Source organism: Lipotes vexillifer, unplaced genomic scaffold (assembly GCF_000442215.2).
Source record: "Lipotes vexillifer unplaced genomic scaffold, Lipotes_vexillifer_v1.1 scaffold847, whole genome shotgun sequence".
NCBI lineage: Eukaryota > Metazoa > Chordata > Mammalia > Artiodactyla > Lipotidae > Lipotes > Lipotes vexillifer.
This window is the reverse complement of record NW_006778821.1, coordinates 1,254,413-1,272,228: the sequence shown is the minus strand read 5'-3', so window position 1 is coordinate 1,272,228 and position 17,816 is coordinate 1,254,413. Positions and strand designations below refer to the sequence as shown.

Genomic DNA, 17,816 nt, shown 5'->3' with positions numbered 1-17,816 from the left:
CCTTCCCCAAGGGTTTCCTTTTTCTCCTTTTCCTGGCCCTCATATTTAATTAACAACTAGCAAACACTTCAAGATTTTACAAATCATAATTTAATCTTTGTAATATCTTGAAGGTTTGGTTTTCCTTATAACAACTTCTTTAAGCCCTTCTTTCGGTATTAGGATTAGATTTGGCCATGAGCAACAGACATGGCAGTGGCTTAAACAAGATAGCAGTTTACTTCTGGCTTTTGAAAGCAAAGTTCAGAGGTAGGCTATCCATGAAAATCAGAAACCCAGGTTCCTTCTCTCCTGTTGTTTTGTTGTTCTGAACATGTTGCTGCTACCTTATTAGCTAAGATGGCTGCTGGAGCTCCAGCCGTCCCATGTCATTCCATTCAACAAGAAGGAGAAAGGAACAAAGGTACTCTTCTATCCTCTAAAGACACCTTTTGGAAGTCAGATGTGAGACTCCTGCTTTCAGCTCGTTGGCTACAGCTTTGTCACGTGGTCACTCCTAGCTGTAAGGGAAGCTGAGAATTATAGCTTTTATCAGAGGCGATCCAGTTGCCAGCTAAAGCTGGAGGAATAAGGAGAGAACAGATAATGGGAAACAACAAGCAGTCTTTGACACAAATTACTCATCTGTAAAATGAGAATATTAATACGTACCACATAGAGTCCTTGTGAGTAGAAAATGAGATAACGCAGGAAGTTTGCCACACTCACAGTAATAATGACTTCCTTCATAATAAGAAGGAAGTCTACACAATAAGTGTACACTGAATGGTAGTTCACTGCTATTACTACGAAGCCTGTGAGCTAGTATCTCCATTTTGCAAAAGAGAAAACTGAAAATCCAAACAGTTAACTTCCCCAGGACACACAGAATGAACTGGCAGAACTGAGGCTAAATAGAGATTCTTTGACTCTAAATCCTGGTTTTCTTTCACCACTGGGTACCACCTTGCCTTCTACCTCACCTCACCACAAGCACCTCTCTTAACGTCTCTCATGTTCACCAAGGCAACATCATCTAATATGTTTCTCCATTGAAAAGCTTTTATGCTCCATCCCAGCACTAACTGATCACCATTCAACGAGAGCTAGGAGTACCAGGTCCCAGTGGTGAAGACATCACTAATCAGAAGGGGCTGCATAATTGTATCTCTCATATATTACTGGTGAGAGGGTATATGGTATAACCACTGTGGAAAACTCTTTGGCAGTCTTATAAAGTTAAATATATACCTATCTTATGAGCTAGCAATTCCACCCCTATGTATTTATCCAAAAAAATAAGACTTGAACTAGAATGTTATTTATAGATTTATTCATAAAAGCTAAAAGAAATAAGTTAAAAAATGGAAACAACCTAAATGTCCATCAACAGGAAAATAGATAAATTGTGAAAATTTATAAAATGTAGTACTGCTCAGCAATAAAAAGGAATGAACTACTAACTTAGGCAAAAGTATGGGTGAACCTCAAAAATATGTTGGGTGAAAAAAGCCAGACCCTAGAGTACATACTGTATGATTCAATTTATACGAAGATCAATTACAGGCAAAACTAATATATGGGGATAGAAATCAGAATAGTGGTTGCCTGGGGGGGGCGGAGGGGGGAGATGATCAGAAAGGAATATAAGGAAATTTCTTAGGGTGATGAGAATGGTCTGTACCTTTATCGAGGTGTCAGTTACATGGGTGTATGCATTTGCCAAAACTTAACAAACTATACACTTAAGATCTATACATTTTATTGCATGTAATATGTCAGTAAAAAAGAAAATAATAATGAGATGGGGGCTGCAGAAATAAATGCTACACATAAAGATCCAAAAATATCTTCAGAAGGGAAAGAAGGGAGAATTAAAAAAAAAAACTAAAGAGAGAGTGAATCTAAGATCGTAACGACAAAATATGTAATAAATAATGCCGCTATATTTGAATCAAGCCCTTTCAGTGCTACAGTGGCAGCCCCATAAGTAGTGTCTGTCTATGCAGGGCTACTGTCAACAAGATTGGAGCTTAAAAGAAAAATAAAGTCTCTTTCACAAAAGAAGACTAAAAGTACCATGCAGTCCTGTTTTCAACAAGTGGCTGTGTTTGAAATTCTCTATTTTAGCCAGCCCAAAAGCAATGAATGGATTAAGTGCCACAGGCTAGAGGCAGAGTGTTTTAGTGTCCTATTCCTTCCATAACAAATTCCAACAAACTTGGTGACTTACAACAATGCAAACTTATTCTCTTACAGTTCTGGAAGTCAGAAGTCTATGATGGGTCTCACTGGGCTAAAATCAAGGTGTTGGCAGTTTCCTTCTGGAAACTTTAGGGAGAATCTGTTGCCCTGCCTTTTCCAGCTTATAGAGTCTGCCTACATCTTTTGGCTACGGTGCTTTTCTCCATCTTCAAAGCCATCGAGGGCAAGTCAAATCCTTGTCATGCTGCGTCACTCTGACTCTGGCTCTTCTGCCTTCTACTTCCATTTTGAAAGACTCTTGTGATTACATTGGGCCCATCTGGATAATCAAGGATAATTTCTCCATCTGAAGGTCAGGTGATTAGCAACCTTAATTCCAGCTGCAGCCAACCTTAATCGCCCCTTGCCACGGTAGGCGATATATTCACAGGTTCCAAGGATTAGGACACAGACATCTTTGGGGGACCATTATTCTGCCTACCATGTCGAGCTTTAACAGAACTGTAAAATGTTACTTATAACATCTCTCTCATCATCCATCACTTCTAATCCTTCTATTCTCTACATCAGCCATCAGATGAATGTTTCCAAAGGTTCCGGATTTATTTTAAGCTGTTACTCAGGTACAGGCGATAAAATAGACCGTGTTTCATAGATTACATTCTACTTTCAATTGTTTTCACTTATTTCTACAGTCTCCTGAAATTTGGAAAAAGGTCTCTGTTCCAATTATCTAATGCTGTGTAACCAACCACTTAGTGGCTTAAAAGAATGAAAATATTTTGCACACAAGTCTAAAATTTGGGTAGTGCTTGATGGGGACAGCTTGTCTCTGCTCCACTTGGCATCAGCTAGAGTAGCTGCAAGGCTGGGGGCTAGAATCAATTGAAGGCTTGCTCACGTGTTTGGCAGTTTGATGCTGGCTGGTGGCTGGGACCTCAGTGAGGCTGTCAGCAGGGACACCTGCATGTGACCTCTCCATGTGGCCTGGGCTTCCTCATAGCATTGCAGCTGGGTTCCAAGGATGAGTAGCAGCAGGAACACCTGCATGTGACCTCTCCATGTGGCCTGGGCTTCCTCATAGCATTGCAGCTGGGTTCCAAGGATGAGTATCTCTTAAGAGACGGCCATGTATCTCATACAAGAGGAAGACGTATCACCCTTTATGGTCTGGCCTTGGAAGTGATGGTCACATTGATTTTGTCAAGGCAGCAACAAAGCCCCACCTAAATTCAAGGTGAGGAGACAAGAGATTCTACCTCTTGATGGAAGAGCATTTAGGGCCAGAAATAACTTTGCAACCTCTTTTAGAAAATACAATTGGCCACAACTTCTCTGCCACTTTCCCATTTCTTCTCTTCATTTTAAGTCTCCTCTTTCTTCCATTGTATGTGTCTCCCTTATATAGTTGCCCACCTTGGTCTTTTTTTTGTCCCTCACTCCTTCTGTCTCAAAATCAGGTCAACCCTGAGTTGGCAAACAACAGTTTCATGAGGTGATGTAAGAAGACTATAGCATGTCCACAGAGGGACATCTAATTGCTGGAATTAGGGATTATTCAACCACTTTGGACTGACAAAAATGGCAATTTCATATGCTTCAACCTAATATTTGCTGCCTGTCTAGGGAGAGGAAAATATACCACAACCTACTATCAGAAGAGAAATGATTCCCTCCCCACTCCTCAGGTCTCCAATGGTGGGGAGGGTCCTGAGAGGTACCTTGCACTTCTCCATCACTTCCCCGTATCACAATGACCCAGGAATGGTGGAGTGACATCTGGTAAATTTGGAAAGGCAGGCGTGGCTTGGCTTTTCCACTTGGGGCCGAACTGGCTGCAGGTATCAGGCCTTTTCCTCTGCTCCCCATCCCACTAAAGGGAAAGGGCTGCTGGTTTCTGAGATTCCTCCTAGGCCCCAATAGCTGGGTTAAACATCTAAGTTTCTGGCACTTTCCCCTCAAACGTTTAAGCTATGAAAGCACTGTCAACAAGTATTTACCACAACAGAAATGAATTATACCCCCAGAGCATCCATGAGTTACAAGCTGCAATGTCAATCAGATGCCACAAAATACTACACCTTGTTTTGAATGACCAATGTACACGAACTACATTCCTTGCATTCTACACATAGTTTGGCTGCTAGGGAACATATGCATGTTCTTTCACAATGTGTATGTTTCATTAAAAAAAAACAAAACACAGGGCTTCAAATTAACATCACATTGTGAACAACTAGAAAAACTTAAAATACCTCTGTCAGAATTAACAATGTGGTACTTTCGTTTTCATCTTTCCTTGACTACCAAACAGGAAATCTCCTCAATTAGATGTATGCTAAGTAGAAAAAAAATGCCATTATCCAAGGACACAGAAAGTCCTGTCAGGTATTTCAGCATGGCGGAAGAGTAGTCAGGTTTTAACTGGCCCTATTGAGCTCACCCACAAGCTACAACCTTCTTTACCTCAGCAGTGTGGTATTCAAAAGGAAAAAAAAAACCTACAAAAGTTAGTTTCTACCTTTGAAAACATCAAATGAATCATGTTCAGTTTCATCCTGTTAACTGAATGCTTGCTGATAAAAGTACACATATCAACACTAGTAAGATTGGGATTGAAAAGTAAAATAGATTTGAGAAAACGCCCCACCTCCAACATTGTTTATTTCCTCACTAAAATAAAGAGCTGGGCTCTATATTTTGCTAGTATTTTCCCAGTCTCCTTGTCTACTGGGTTTGAAGGCACTTTCTCTAGACAGTTCAAAGTCAGAAGGTGACCTTCTATGACTCTGTTCTTAACTAAATGATAAGAACTTTCTCCAGTCAAAATTCTTACCAGTTTGGGATTATTGAAGTTGGACACACCAGCAGATATATTTTTAAAACTGCTAGGCAAAGCGTTCTGAAACAATAGACAAAGAAGTAATAAAATATAAGAAAACGAATGGGAAGATACAAAAATTTTCCTCTTAAAAATAGAGAACGCCAAAACAGGAAGGGCCGATGACATAGTTGTGGTTTTAGCAGGCTTTGTTTAGACAGATGCACAACTATTAGTCTTCTGCTTTAACCTGACCAAGACTTTTGACGCCAAAAAGAAAACAGCTAACTCAATAATAATAATAATAATAAAAACAAGATGAAAGAACATTTGAGGAGGCGAAATCTTCATGGTTTTATGGAAGATGTATCCATTTAGGTCTTTACCATAATCACCACCTTTGCAGCACTGAATAGCAAGCAGCTGGAAAAGGCCTGTATACAGATGTGGTTTTCCTTTTCCTTAACCAACATTTCATTAATTAAATAACATTCTTTCAATGGCGCAAGGAGACTCATGCGGGATGTGGGAAATAGTGAGAAAAACCATAGAATCCTCGTTTGTCAATAATGGAAGAGGCCTTAAAGCTTGAGCTGCTTTCACCTCTTATTTCCTTTCTGCAGGCTTTCAAAACGTTTGTTCACCCTGAAACCCAGGGAGGCCAAGACAAGAGGACAAACGGGAACCTCCAGCCTACATTCTACCCCCTTATCTTTCCACCCAAGTTCCATCCTTGGACTGCCCAGTTTGCATGGCCAAGCCTTGTCCACCAACCAAGCCTGTCCGCTATCGGGAGAATAAACTCAGGGCAAATGCCTATGAAATCCCTGGAATGGGCTCGGGGCCATCTGGACAGGGAACTCTGGGGAGCCAGGAACCCAAGTGTGGTCTAGAAGGAAGGACACAAGCTCTGGGCATTCCCTTGGCTCTGAAGATTCCTTGCCCATGGGGAATTGCAAGGCCTTACAAAGAGTCAGTGTGGAGGCCCTCTAAAGTGGGAATCCCAGAGAAGGAGCCCTGGTTGCAGGAGGCAAAGGACAATACTGACTTCCAGATACTGAAATAGTTATATTGGTCATAGACTATCATTATCTCCACCACTTATCAGAAAGTTCTACGTAGTTTCAGATGAACTAACTGGAGGCCTAATATTTAGAGTAACTCAAAGACAACCTGTAAATTTTCTTGAGTTATTTAAAAGAAAATGAAACATGGCCTTGAAAGAAAAAAAAGTTTAAAAAATAATTTTAAGCTTAAATTATCTTGCTAATTAAAGCAACTTAGCCTTGATCAGAAACTACATAAAGTTTGAAATTTTAAAACGATTAATATTAATTTTTGAGACCAATCCAATAGTCCACGTTTAAATTTTTCATAAGCTTCTGATTCAGAATTTTTTATCTGTTGGGGGTAAAAATTACCTCTAGACTTTTAAAGAAAACATCCTTTCTGTCATTATTTTGTTCAAAACTCTTCAAAATAAATCACCCAAGGATGTAATGATTGGTATAAATGTACTAGATGCCCCATAAAAAGATAAATTACCTTTGAAAAAGAAAAAAGGTATATGAACTTTGAGCCCTCAGCCCACCAGAACCGTATCCAATTTGGAAACATCTGAGAACCACAGGAGTAAGGGGAGAAGGCGTGAGCGGGAAAAGGCGTGAGCGGGGAGGCGGGTGGAGAAGACGAGCCTCCCAAATGATTTTTGTTCAGCAATTAAAAGCGAGGAGGCATATGCAAATGACAATAACTTTCATTTTTTAAAAACATTGTTAAGAGTAGACTAGTTTTCAAGTTGGTCCAAAGAAGGATAATCCCAGCAGCTGTGACATGCTAACAACGGGCTCAGGTTCAGAGCAAGAGTAAATCAGGCTAGACCACTAAGGAACACTGTGTAAATGTAAAACACGAAAAGCCCCATGTGCGCAAAGCAGAAAGCTGATTTTAGAGGCAAACGCAGGCCTTCTCAAAGGCTCTGGTGTGAGGTTTAGATGCAGAAAATTCTTATCAAATGTAAATATCTGGAGGGTAATCAACTCCAATCTAAGCTGTTCCTTTTTGCCCAGCTCATCTATCCCTGCCTTCCCTTTCATCCCAAATTGCCACGGAGATGGGCACTAGCAGACCACCATGATCCCCGAGAGCTCTTTGAAGGAGGGTCCACACAATTTTGCAACTTTTAAAATCTATGAAGTACTTGGAGCTTCCTCAGGAAAGACCTAAAAATATGAAGTCACTTATCACTTTACCTCAGAAGTTAAGCAAAGTTTTAAATGGCTTGAGAAGTTTTAACAGGTAAATCTGGTCAGGGATCTGACTTTGTACTGTTGCATAAACTGAACTTGAATAAAATAGCTATATCAGTGGAGTAACACTTACTGGGCCTGGGAAATGCTACTGGTTCATGAAAAAATCCAATCCTCTTTTAACAGTGATCATCACTACTCCTAGGTCAGAATCACTATTTATATATAAAAATACTCTCACATGAATGTTTTCAAAAAATAAAGTTAATAGCTTTATTTACAGTTTGGTTTTGCTATCAACATCTACCTTTCTGTATTCTATATACAAGAGTGTTCTGAAAACATCGTGTTAACATGTCATGAAATTCTTGCTATGACTTGCCCAAACTATGACTATTTGATTTTAATTCAGCTTTTTCCCTGAGACTTTGAGAAAGGAAATAGTTTACCTGTGGTTTCACGTATGTAATCGAAATTATGCTTTTAAAGTGAACATATTGTCCTAAACTTCATATATTCCTGGAGAAAGGCAAGGAGGGAGATAAAGATACAAGCCATGTTCAGAGAGCTGGAGAGAACCTGTAGTGCCCTTCAGTAGTGCCTAAAGAAACTTCTAAGCATCAGACGTTCTATATACCATCTCCTTTCACTCACTGCATCTCCACGAAGTAAGCCTTGTAGTTATTATTATGCCTAATTTCAAATGTGGCAACAAGCTTGAGGAGTTAAATTCTCAGTTAATATGTAATAACAAGAGGACTTGAACACACAGCTTTCTGGCTCCAAGTCTTGGTGTCTCTACCATGTGGCTTCTGTAGTTTCCTTTCTTTGTATTTTTTGCTTGCACTTTGGGATTTTCAAGGGGATACAGGGCAAGAGGCCATACACCTTACTTCTGGCGCTGCCTAGCTTATCTTTATATATTAACTATTAACTTTCTCTGGGAGCACAGGCACCAGCCTTAACACTTCCCCATTTTTTCACGGCTGCTAAAAGCTGATAATAGGCTTGAGCTGCCCACAGCACAAAAAAACTTTTTGCCTTTTGTTTTTAAACTGCGAAGTTATATGTATTTTAAATTCAAGCTCTATGAGCTTAGAATGTCTCATGACTTCAAGATGGAAAACTGAAGTCCATGCAACACTTATCCCCCCTAAACGAATCATGAAATAGAGAAAATACAGAGCATTGTGTTTCACCCGTCCCACCCTCTCAGGAAAGCATCATAATGGCATCTAAGAAAGTGTTCCAAAGGGCCCTACTGCAGCCATGCTCAGATCTGCTGTCCACAGCGGCAGACTGGCTCCCTGGAAAACTGGAAGCATTGCTGGACACTGCTTAACAAAGCTTAGCACTTCACTGGGAACTAGTCAAAGAGGCCACAGCACATGTTATAACACATTTAAGTCTCTCCTAAGATTAACGCAAAAGACTTGTAAATAAAGACCTGCAAGATGTGTGCACTAGTGTTAGCTGGTGTTTTTCTTCGGAGTCTTTACTTCTCAGTAGCCAAGTGAAATTTCTGCCTTTAAAATAAGTTTCTAGGCCTCAAAATGCATAGGTCGTGCTTGAGCCCCTTAAAAGATTCACAATGTTGACTAAGCACTCCAATAAGCTAGTCAAGTTGGTTGAAAACTGTAATATATGTACCTTCCCAAATTCTTTGAATATTTATGAACTTTTCGTTGACATGTATGTGCTTACCTTGGTACCGAATTAGAAATAAAAAGCTTGGTAGCTTCTTCCCAAACAAAACTGAACACTTACGGAGATGATTATCTACCACTTTGAAATACCAGAGAAAAATAAAATTGGTGTTTGCTAAAAAAAAAAAAAAATCAATTAACTATTTTATTTAACTACTAAGCCATCCATTGGTGGATTAGAAAGCAACAAACTTCTGTCAAATTTCGTTAACACATTTGCTTTTTTTATTTTTTAGAATATAGTCTACATCTGGATTAAAAAAGTTTTAAATAAATTTAAGACACATAACAACAGTGGAACCCTTCATCATTCTATGTACAACACGGATAGAATGTCAGTTGGTTCCATTTCGGGTTAAGTCCACTTTCTCATAATAACATTACTTTCACTGAGTGGCACGCTTCGTACGAGCTGGCATAGGGCCAGCTTACACACTTGGGGGGGTGGTGTGAAAGGGATGGGATAGGGATACCACAGGACAACTCTACAGTGTAACAGAAAATCATTAATAAAGTAGTACCGGTTACCGACAGGCAGTGCTGTTTGTGCGCTTATCACAATGGAATCGCCGAAGTTTCAGAGCGAGGAGATTGGAAATACTTAAGACGGGGCCACGGTTACAAAAAGAAATAGTGCAAACAGGAAAACTGATGCAACCCTAGCAGCGCTGCGGCCTCCACCAGCCCTACGGCAGGGCGGCGGGAGGCTGTGCCCCCGCCCCGCCTTCCCCAGCGCCCAGCTCCGGGCGGCGCTCCCAAATGTGGCAACCCAGCGCCGCGCCCTGGAATGGCCCTTTCTCGGCCCTTCTCCGGAAAGAACAGAAAAGAAACTCCAGGAAAAGCACAGACTGAATGCAGGGCGTCAACTCAGTCCTATTCCCACCAAAGTAGAACACAGCCCCCTCATTCCCCCTCCCCACACCCGCGGGAGAGAGGGAAGTCCTTGAGCACCACCCCACCTCTTTTGCCACCGCTTTCCTCTCCCCTCCCCAAAGAAGCCCCCTCCTCCATGCAGCCCTGCCGCGTCCCCTGCACGTACGCAGCCCCCCAACTTTGCAGTTTGCCCATCGCGCCCTAGAGCCAGAAAGAAAATAGCTTTGAGGAAAGAGAAGGTGAGAAACGGGGCCGGGAAGGGTGCTGGGCAGCCGCGGGCAACCCGCCTCAGTGCCCCCAATTGCTGAAGCCGATCTCCTGCTTGTATCTATTAGTGAGGATGTTGGCTTTGCGCGTGAGTTTGGAGAGCACAGTGTGCAGCCCGCGCAGGTGGTAGTGGAACTGCTGTTCCAGGTCCTCCTCGCCGGCGTCCGCGCCCTCCAGGTGGCTCAGGTCCACCAGGATGTCCTTGGACTTCCAGGCGCTCCCCTCCTCGCTCCCCGCCGCCGGCGGCGGCTGCTGCAGGACCCCCCACTCGATGTCGTTGCGGATGGACTTGAGCAGCACGTAGTGGCTGTACATGTCCCGGGAGGGCGCGAAAAAGCTGCCGTTGCCGCCGCCCGCGCCGGGGGCCGGGGGCGTGCGCTCCTCCAGGCAGCCGCCACTGCCGCCTACCTCCACGCCGACGCCGTTGTCCAGCCCGGGCTCGGCCAGTGGCACGTCGCGCAGCAGGCTGGGCACCATCACCGTCTGGTCCATGTTGTTCACGGCGCCGATGAAGCGATTCATGGCGTTAAAGAGCGAGTGCTTCTGGTTGTAGGTGTCGCAAACCTGCATCATGGTGGCCGCGCGGGCGCCGAAGCACAGGGACGCAGGGGCACGGGATGGCCGGCCGGGGCGAGGGGCTGTACGCCTTTCACGCGCTCTCTGAGGCCCGCGCCGGGGGCCTGGCTACAGCCGGTGAGGCGGGATTCCCGGCTCCTCCTTCGCCCTCTCCAACTCTCGTCTAGATCTAAGCCCGGCCCTGCGGGAAGCACGACTTCTCCTGGCTCTGGCGTCCGGAAGCTCGCGATATCGGCGCGTGGTCTCTGGGTCGAGCCCTGGCCTGGTTGGGAGACGGGGACCAAAGAGCAGATTATTCACGCGGCTAGGGTGCCCGGCGCCCCCACCCGCGCGCACCTCCCTCCCTGGTTACAGCTTGTCTGGGACGGCTCCCGGGTGACTCCCAGCAGGAGTCCCACCTCCTCGCCCCCCGCCCAGGGCCGCGGAGAAAAGGAAGGGGTGCTCCCCACTCCCGTCTCCCTCCGCAAAGCCTGAGTCCAAGCACCCACGCTGACGGGGCAGAGGTGGGGCGGGGGCACGCACTTCCTCCGGCGCCTCGAGATCCCCTGCTGCTGGGTAGCTCAGAGTTCCCGCTGCCGGCTGCTGCTGCCTGCGGACGCTGCTGCGGTCAGTGGCCGAACTGTGACTGCGGGCGGTGGTGGTGGCGTCGGCCCCCTACCCATCCCAGGTGCTCAATTTATAGAGCCCCGGAAAGGTGTCGCCGGCGCTCAGGGCCACCCTCCGTGTCTTCTCCTCCCGCCTCCCCGGTAGCGCGGAGATAAAAGGCCCGAGCTGGGGATGACCGCGAGTAACACTCCAGGCCCTTTCTACAGCGGGGGCGGGGCGCGCCGGGCCAGCCCCGCCTCTCGCCTGATACCCGGGCGGAGGGAGGGCGCAGTAGCAGGGCAGGGCAGGGCAGAGGAGGGACAGAACAGCCGCACCCAGCCATCGCCGAGTGCAGAGCAGGCCAGCTTGGGGGGAGGGCCAGGCACAGTGCGGGTAAACAAGGTGCCGGCGTCCGGTCCCGCAAGAGGGCGGGCTGGAGTGCGGGGGGATGGGTGCGCCTTGCTCACGCTCCCAGGGTGGGATGACCGAAGTGCAGGCGCCCAGGTTGTAAAGTGAGGCCCCCAACCCCGCATCTATGCTGGCAGTGGCCCGGAAACTACCGATCCGGTTTATTAATAGCCGTCGGGGAAGAGGGACTCGCAGCAGCAGCAACTCCATCCCAAGACTCTTACGTAAGAAGGGTGACTGGGCATGCCGGGTGCACGTGGACGCGTGGTGCTCCCGCCGTGGCCCTGGCCTTGGCCAGCTGCTGGGGGAGGGGGACCTCGGAGGCTTTTCCCTCCCTGCTGGCGAGGTCTTTCCCAATATTTCCTGTAACAGACTTTGCCAGGGATGAAGAGCGACCCACCATCGGATCTGCACATTTTTCCAAGAGATCAGATGTGACAATGCGGTGAAGCAGCCAAATTCCTGACTTTTGTCCAAGTCTCGCTACTCAGAGATCCCAGGCCCCAGGCCGTGTGGCCTTTTGGCTGCCAAAGGGCCAGGAGAGAGTGACAGTAGGTAGGTCCGGTGTTGGGTGTCTTTCATCATTTAACAGAAAAGGGGGGAGGTGTCCAGTATTTTTTTTTAGGAGGGGAGTTTGAAATGTACCTTTCCAAAACTAGTTCTTAAAACGCAAGGTCATTTAATAGGCCCTAAACTAGGTACCAAATCGCTGGATTTAACTTTTAAGAGCCTTGCACCTTCAATTTCACTTTGAGACTCCAAACCACAGCCTGTTTTCATTTTTGTTTCACCATCTCAATCCCCATGCCATGTCTGTCCTTCATACACCAGTCTTCTCCAACAGTCCTACAGATAATTCAAGAAGACTCAAGTTTCTAATTTTGAATCTCTTTTCTCTAAAACCTTTCAGGGGTGCTTTTTAGTACACTGTTTTTTCACAGGACAAAAAGTGCCAAAAGGGAGAAGCACATAATAAGGTTTATTTTTTCCCTGTTTCTTTCACCTTAATAATATATATTTAATTTTTTCCCACAGCAAACCATCTTCCTAATTGTCTTTTGAATGAAACTGTGACTTGGTGTGACAAGGGCTGGTCAGGAGTCAGTGACTTATGGAGACAGAGCTCAGCCTGGGGAGCCCCCTTCCCAGGGCTTATTAGCTCTGCCAGATCATAGCCCTTGTTTTCTTATCTAGAAAAACTGGAATCATGTTACCTGCTCAGCCTATCAGGGGCTTTGGGAGAATCAGTGGAAAGGAAAATATAGAGCAAAAACAGCATTATATAAATTTCAAGCATTAAAATAATCTCACCCCCCTCTTTACACACGTGGAGACTTGCAAACTTTTCCAGCCCCAGTTTCCTCATCAATAAAATGGAGCTTCTCCCATGGGCTGTGCCAGATTTGGGGTGAATAATAGATGTACACATTATTATGTAAATACGAAGTACTTTACAAAGATGAAATTGTACTTTATGTAGGATCTTATCATAGTCTAAAGGTGTTTATGTGAAGTGTCAGAAACCTTAAAATGTGGAAATGGTCTATGATGATCCACAGACCCTCCCCCTATTGCTTAAGCAACCGGCAAGTACAAGATAGTCCAGCTTGATTTTAAGCCCTTATGTGCAATGACATACAAAAAACATTGCAAGAAGTAATCTCGAAAAAACCCACACACACATCCAGTTTCCAGCAACTGATTCTCTATAAATTAAAACGTATTTTGTCTCCCATGACAGACCCTCTGGATATTTTAAGTCCGTATACCTCTGATGAAAACTTAGTATTCAAATCTGAGTTACTAAATGCCGGGATCCTGCCTCTTTTCTTCCCAGTTTCAGCAAAGTGTGATAATGACTCGCAGAAAACGGAAATTCAAATGATCTAGCAAAGGGATCCCAGCAAAAAAAAGCCCAGCTTGGGAGAAAGCCCCTAATGCCTTCTTTTTGGCCTCCACTCCTCCCCGGTCTGTTTCCTTCCTTCTACTGGTGTCGAGGTCACTCTCCATCCCCCAGTTTCTTGACTCCTGTTCTTTCACATTTCTTAAACACTGTAAGAGAAAGATGGCTCATGCACCTGCTTGCAAAACTTCCCAAACCGGGCCTTCTCGGCTCCCGCAGGGCCGGAAGAACAACTCAAGCCCACCCGGGTAACTCCTGAACGGAAAGGTCCGGAGCCAGAGCTCCCGGCCCTTGGAATCACCCCACCACCGCCCCTCCGGCTTCAGCCAATCAGGTGCCGTCAAGGAATATTATGCAAATAAGCCTTCGTGCCCCAGCCAGTCAGGAGACACGGCCCCCTCCCCCCAGCGTCCTCTTTCACCCCAGCCGAGCCGAAGTGGCGGCGGCGTCTCTGGCAACCGGAGCGCCGCCAATTTTCCCCTCCACTTGCGCCTGGAAAAAAAAATTAAGATGGTTCCTTGGGGTCACCTGGGAGGGGAGCGGGCGGGTCTGGCCCGGCCGGGGGCGAGGAGCCTCTGCGGTTGCCCTAGGCGCTTTCCCAGTTACAATCCGGAACAGGCTGGAGAAGCTGAGCAACCTGCCCAGGCCTCATTTTGCCTCTGGAAAACAGAAGTCGTCTGGTGAGCAAACAACTTTTGAGTACTTTTTGCAGGCCAGCAGGCTCCAGGCCTCTGGTCTCTGCTTCCTCTCCAATACGCTAAATTCTCAGTAAAAGCTTTGTCTGGTGTCTGGCACCCACCCCACTTCTTGGTCCGCAGCTCCAGCTCTGGAGCTCAGTTCAGATTAATTCCCACATTTACCTTCTTACTTCAGCAACCATAACATCACGTTTTGCTGGTCCATCTCCCAAAAAGCGTTCACAAATGACCCCTTCTGTGTCCTTTGGATAGTTCCGGGAAAGATGGCATTTAAAGTAACCAGAAATTCATAAACAATAGACAGAACAACAGTAAACTGGTCAAAGAAGGCACATTGGAGAAATAAGAGGTTTTGCCTAGAGCTGGTGGGAGGGTGGTATCCTTGAAAAGCTAGAAACCAGCCCAACTCAAGATAGTGGAGACTCTGGATTACTTTGAGGTAGAAATTAGAAGGAACCACTTCATGCTAAGTGTCATAGAAATATGACAATCAGACTGTCTTGTTAAAGGCCATGTAGTCCAGCCACCCACTGGTGCTGAAATTGCTCACAACATCCCCACCAAGTGGTCACCCTGGCCCACATTCTTGTAATTTCCATCTAGGTTAGTTCTCCCATCTTGGAGCCCTCTGGGAGGCCATGCAGCACACCGTCAGATACCAATAGATAGGGTCTCCAATCCACTATTTTTCAAGCCAGCTATTCCAAGTTCCTGCAGCAGTTTTTCGTGGTCTCTCTGGAGTTGCTCATCCATCCTGCTCACTGTCTCCGGAAGTAGCTCCACTTTGCTTGTAAGTGTGGCACCTGGAATTCATTCAAGCACCATTTTTTCTAGGACAGAATGGAGTGGCGTGGCCACCTATTTTACTGTAAATGGTAACTTTTCTAGATCATATTGATGGCACACAAGTGCTTGGAACTTAGACATGTTAACACATTTTAACTTCACAACAACCCTGAGAAGGAAGTAAGGATCACAGAGTTTAAGTAGCCAAAGTAGCAGAACTGGGATTTGACCTAGTTTGCTGATGCCGGAACCAATGTTCCTTCTACTACCCAACAAATATCTGTTTCTTACAATGCTGCCTACTATTTAAATGGACTTCTTTTAACTGCTACATCCATATGCAGCTGGTTAACAAAATTCTATGTATCCCGTTCTTTTTTTTTTTTTTAATTGCAGTATAGTTGATTTACAATGTTGTGTTAGTTTCAGGTGTACGGCAAAGTGATTCAGTTATACATGTATATATGTTCCTTTTCAGGTTCTTTTCCCTTGTAGGTTATTACAAAATATCGAGTAGAGTTCCCTGTGCTATACAGTAGGTCCTTGTTGGTTATCTGTTTTATATATAGTTTTGTGTATCTGTTAACTCCAAACTTCTAATTTATCCCTCCTCCCCCCTTTCCCCTTTGGTAACCATAAATTTGTTTTCTATGTCTGTGGGTCTATTTCTGTTTTGTAAATAAGTTCATTTGTATCATTTGTTTTTTAGATTCCACATATAAGCGATATCATAAGATATTTGTCTTTCTCTGGCTAACTTCACTTACTATGATCATCTCTGGGTCCATCCATGTTGCTGCACGTGGCATTATTTCATTCTTTTTTAACGGCTGAGTAATATTCCATCGTATATATATATACCACATCGTCTTTACCATTCATCTGCCAACAGATGTTTAGGTTGCTTCCAGGTCTTGGCTATTGTCAATAGAGCTGCAATGAACATTGGGGTGCATGTATCTTTTCAAATTATGGTCTCCTCTGCTTATATGCCCAGGAGTGGGATTGCCGGGTCATATGGTAGTTCTATTTTTAGTTTTTTAAGGAACCTCCATACTGTTCTCCATAGTAGCTGTACCAGTTTACATTCCCACCAGCAGTGTAGGAGGGTTTCTGTTTTCCACATCCTCTCCAGCATTTATTATTTGTAGACTTTTTGATGATGGCCATTCTGACCACTGTGAGCTGATACCTCATTGTAGTTGTGATTTGCATTTCTCTAATAATTAGCGATGTTGAGCATTTTTTCACGTGCCTGTTAGCCATCTGTATGTCTTCTTTGGAGAAATGTCTGTTTAGATCTTCTGCCCATTTTTTGATTGGGTTGTTTGTTTTTTTGATATTGAGCTATATGAGTTGTTTGTATATTTTGGAAATTAATCCCTTGTCGGTCACATTGTTTGCAAATATTATCTCCCATCCTATAGGTTGTCTTTTTGCTTTGTTTATCGTTTCCTTTGCTGTGCAAAAGCTTTTAAGTTTAATTAGGTTCCATTTGTTTATTTTTGTTTTTATTTCCATTACTCTAGGAGATGGATCCAAAAAGATATTGCTGCAATTTATGTCAGAGTGTTCTGCCTATGTTTTCCTCTAGGAGTTTTGTAGTATCTGGTCTTACTTTTAGGTCTTTAACGCCTTTTGAGTTTTTGTATATGGTGTTAGAGAATGTTCTAATTTCATTCTTTGACATGTAGTTGTCCAGTTCTCTGTATCCCATTCTTGGGCAGGGCAGATCTTTTTGGACCAAAAAGTACAGAACTTTTAATTTATCTTTTTTTTTTTAACATCTTTATTGGGGTATAATTGCTTTACAATGGTGTGTTAGTTTCTGCTTTATAACAAAGTGAATCAGTTATACATATACATATGTTCCCATATCTCTTCCCTCTCCGTCTCCCTCCCTCCCACCCAGAACTTTTAATTTATCTTACTTAAACTTTATCTCATTAGATTTAGCCCATTACTTGAGCCTGTTTCAATATTTTAGGTCCTAACTCGGTGCTCTAATGTTTTTGGGTCTTACCCATACATTTGATAACTATCCTACATATTCATCCAAGGTATTGATAATTTACAGGCAGCACTGGCTGGGCAAAGGGCAAAGTACTTTGGAACGTTTGGATAAAGCTTCTTCAGCTTGATATCAGCCCATTAATTAGCGTCTTTTATTAATTAATTAATTAGCACCTTTTGGCGTATGTTGTTTCAGCCAGCTATGAATCATGTTAATTGTATAATCATCTAGCCTATATTTTTCTTCTTGACCACAGAATATTATGAGAGGCCTTGCTAAATGCCTTGCTAGAGTCCCAAGTTAACGGCCAGTTTTTCTTTTATGGAATCGGGAAGAAGGGCATTTTTGTCATCTGCCATGGAGGAGCCACTGTCACATGATACAAAAATGCAGAAATCGCATCATAATATTCCAAGTTAAAATTGTAGGGGGTGGTATTTAATCTCAATGTAATCGTCATTATAGGAAACACCCTCATGAAGATTCAGTTGGGAGAAAATAGGAAGATGCTAAAACCTGGGAACATGGCAGTAGCGAGTCTGCTGTCCTCCAACCTTAAGCTTTCAGGTTCTGGCATGTTTGAATATGTTGTGGTTAGCATTTTGTCCCAATCTTATTTTTAAAAAGCCTCTTTATTATTTTTTGACTGTTTATTTTATATTGGAGTATAGCCGATTAACAATGTTGTGATAGTTTCAAGTGCACAGCAAAGCGACTCAGCCATACATATACATGTTTCTCCCCCA

The 17,816-nt window shown here is 44.1% G+C and overlaps 1 protein-coding gene across 1 annotated transcript; it reads right to left on the bottom strand.

Moving 5' to 3' along the window:
* Nucleotides 1-9,162: 9,162 nt before the first annotated feature.
* Nucleotides 9,163-11,394, bottom strand: MID1IP1 (MID1 interacting protein 1). The gene is made up of 2 exons (XM_007451979.1): nt 11,199-11,394; nt 9,163-10,938 (listed from the first exon to the last, which is right to left on the bottom strand). The coding sequence occupies exon 2, from the start codon at nt 10,671-10,673 to the stop codon at nt 10,122-10,124; it is 552 nt and encodes a 183-aa protein (XP_007452041.1). The 5' UTR covers nt 10,674-10,938; nt 11,199-11,394; the 3' UTR covers nt 9,163-10,121.
* Between the last annotated feature and the right edge of the window lie 6,422 nt (nt 11,395-17,816).

Excerpts from the sequence above, each read along its gene's own strand:
- MID1IP1 (XM_007451979.1), bottom strand. The coding sequence starts at position 10,673 with ATGATGCAGGTTTGCGACACCTACAACCAGAAGCACTCGCTCTTTAAC.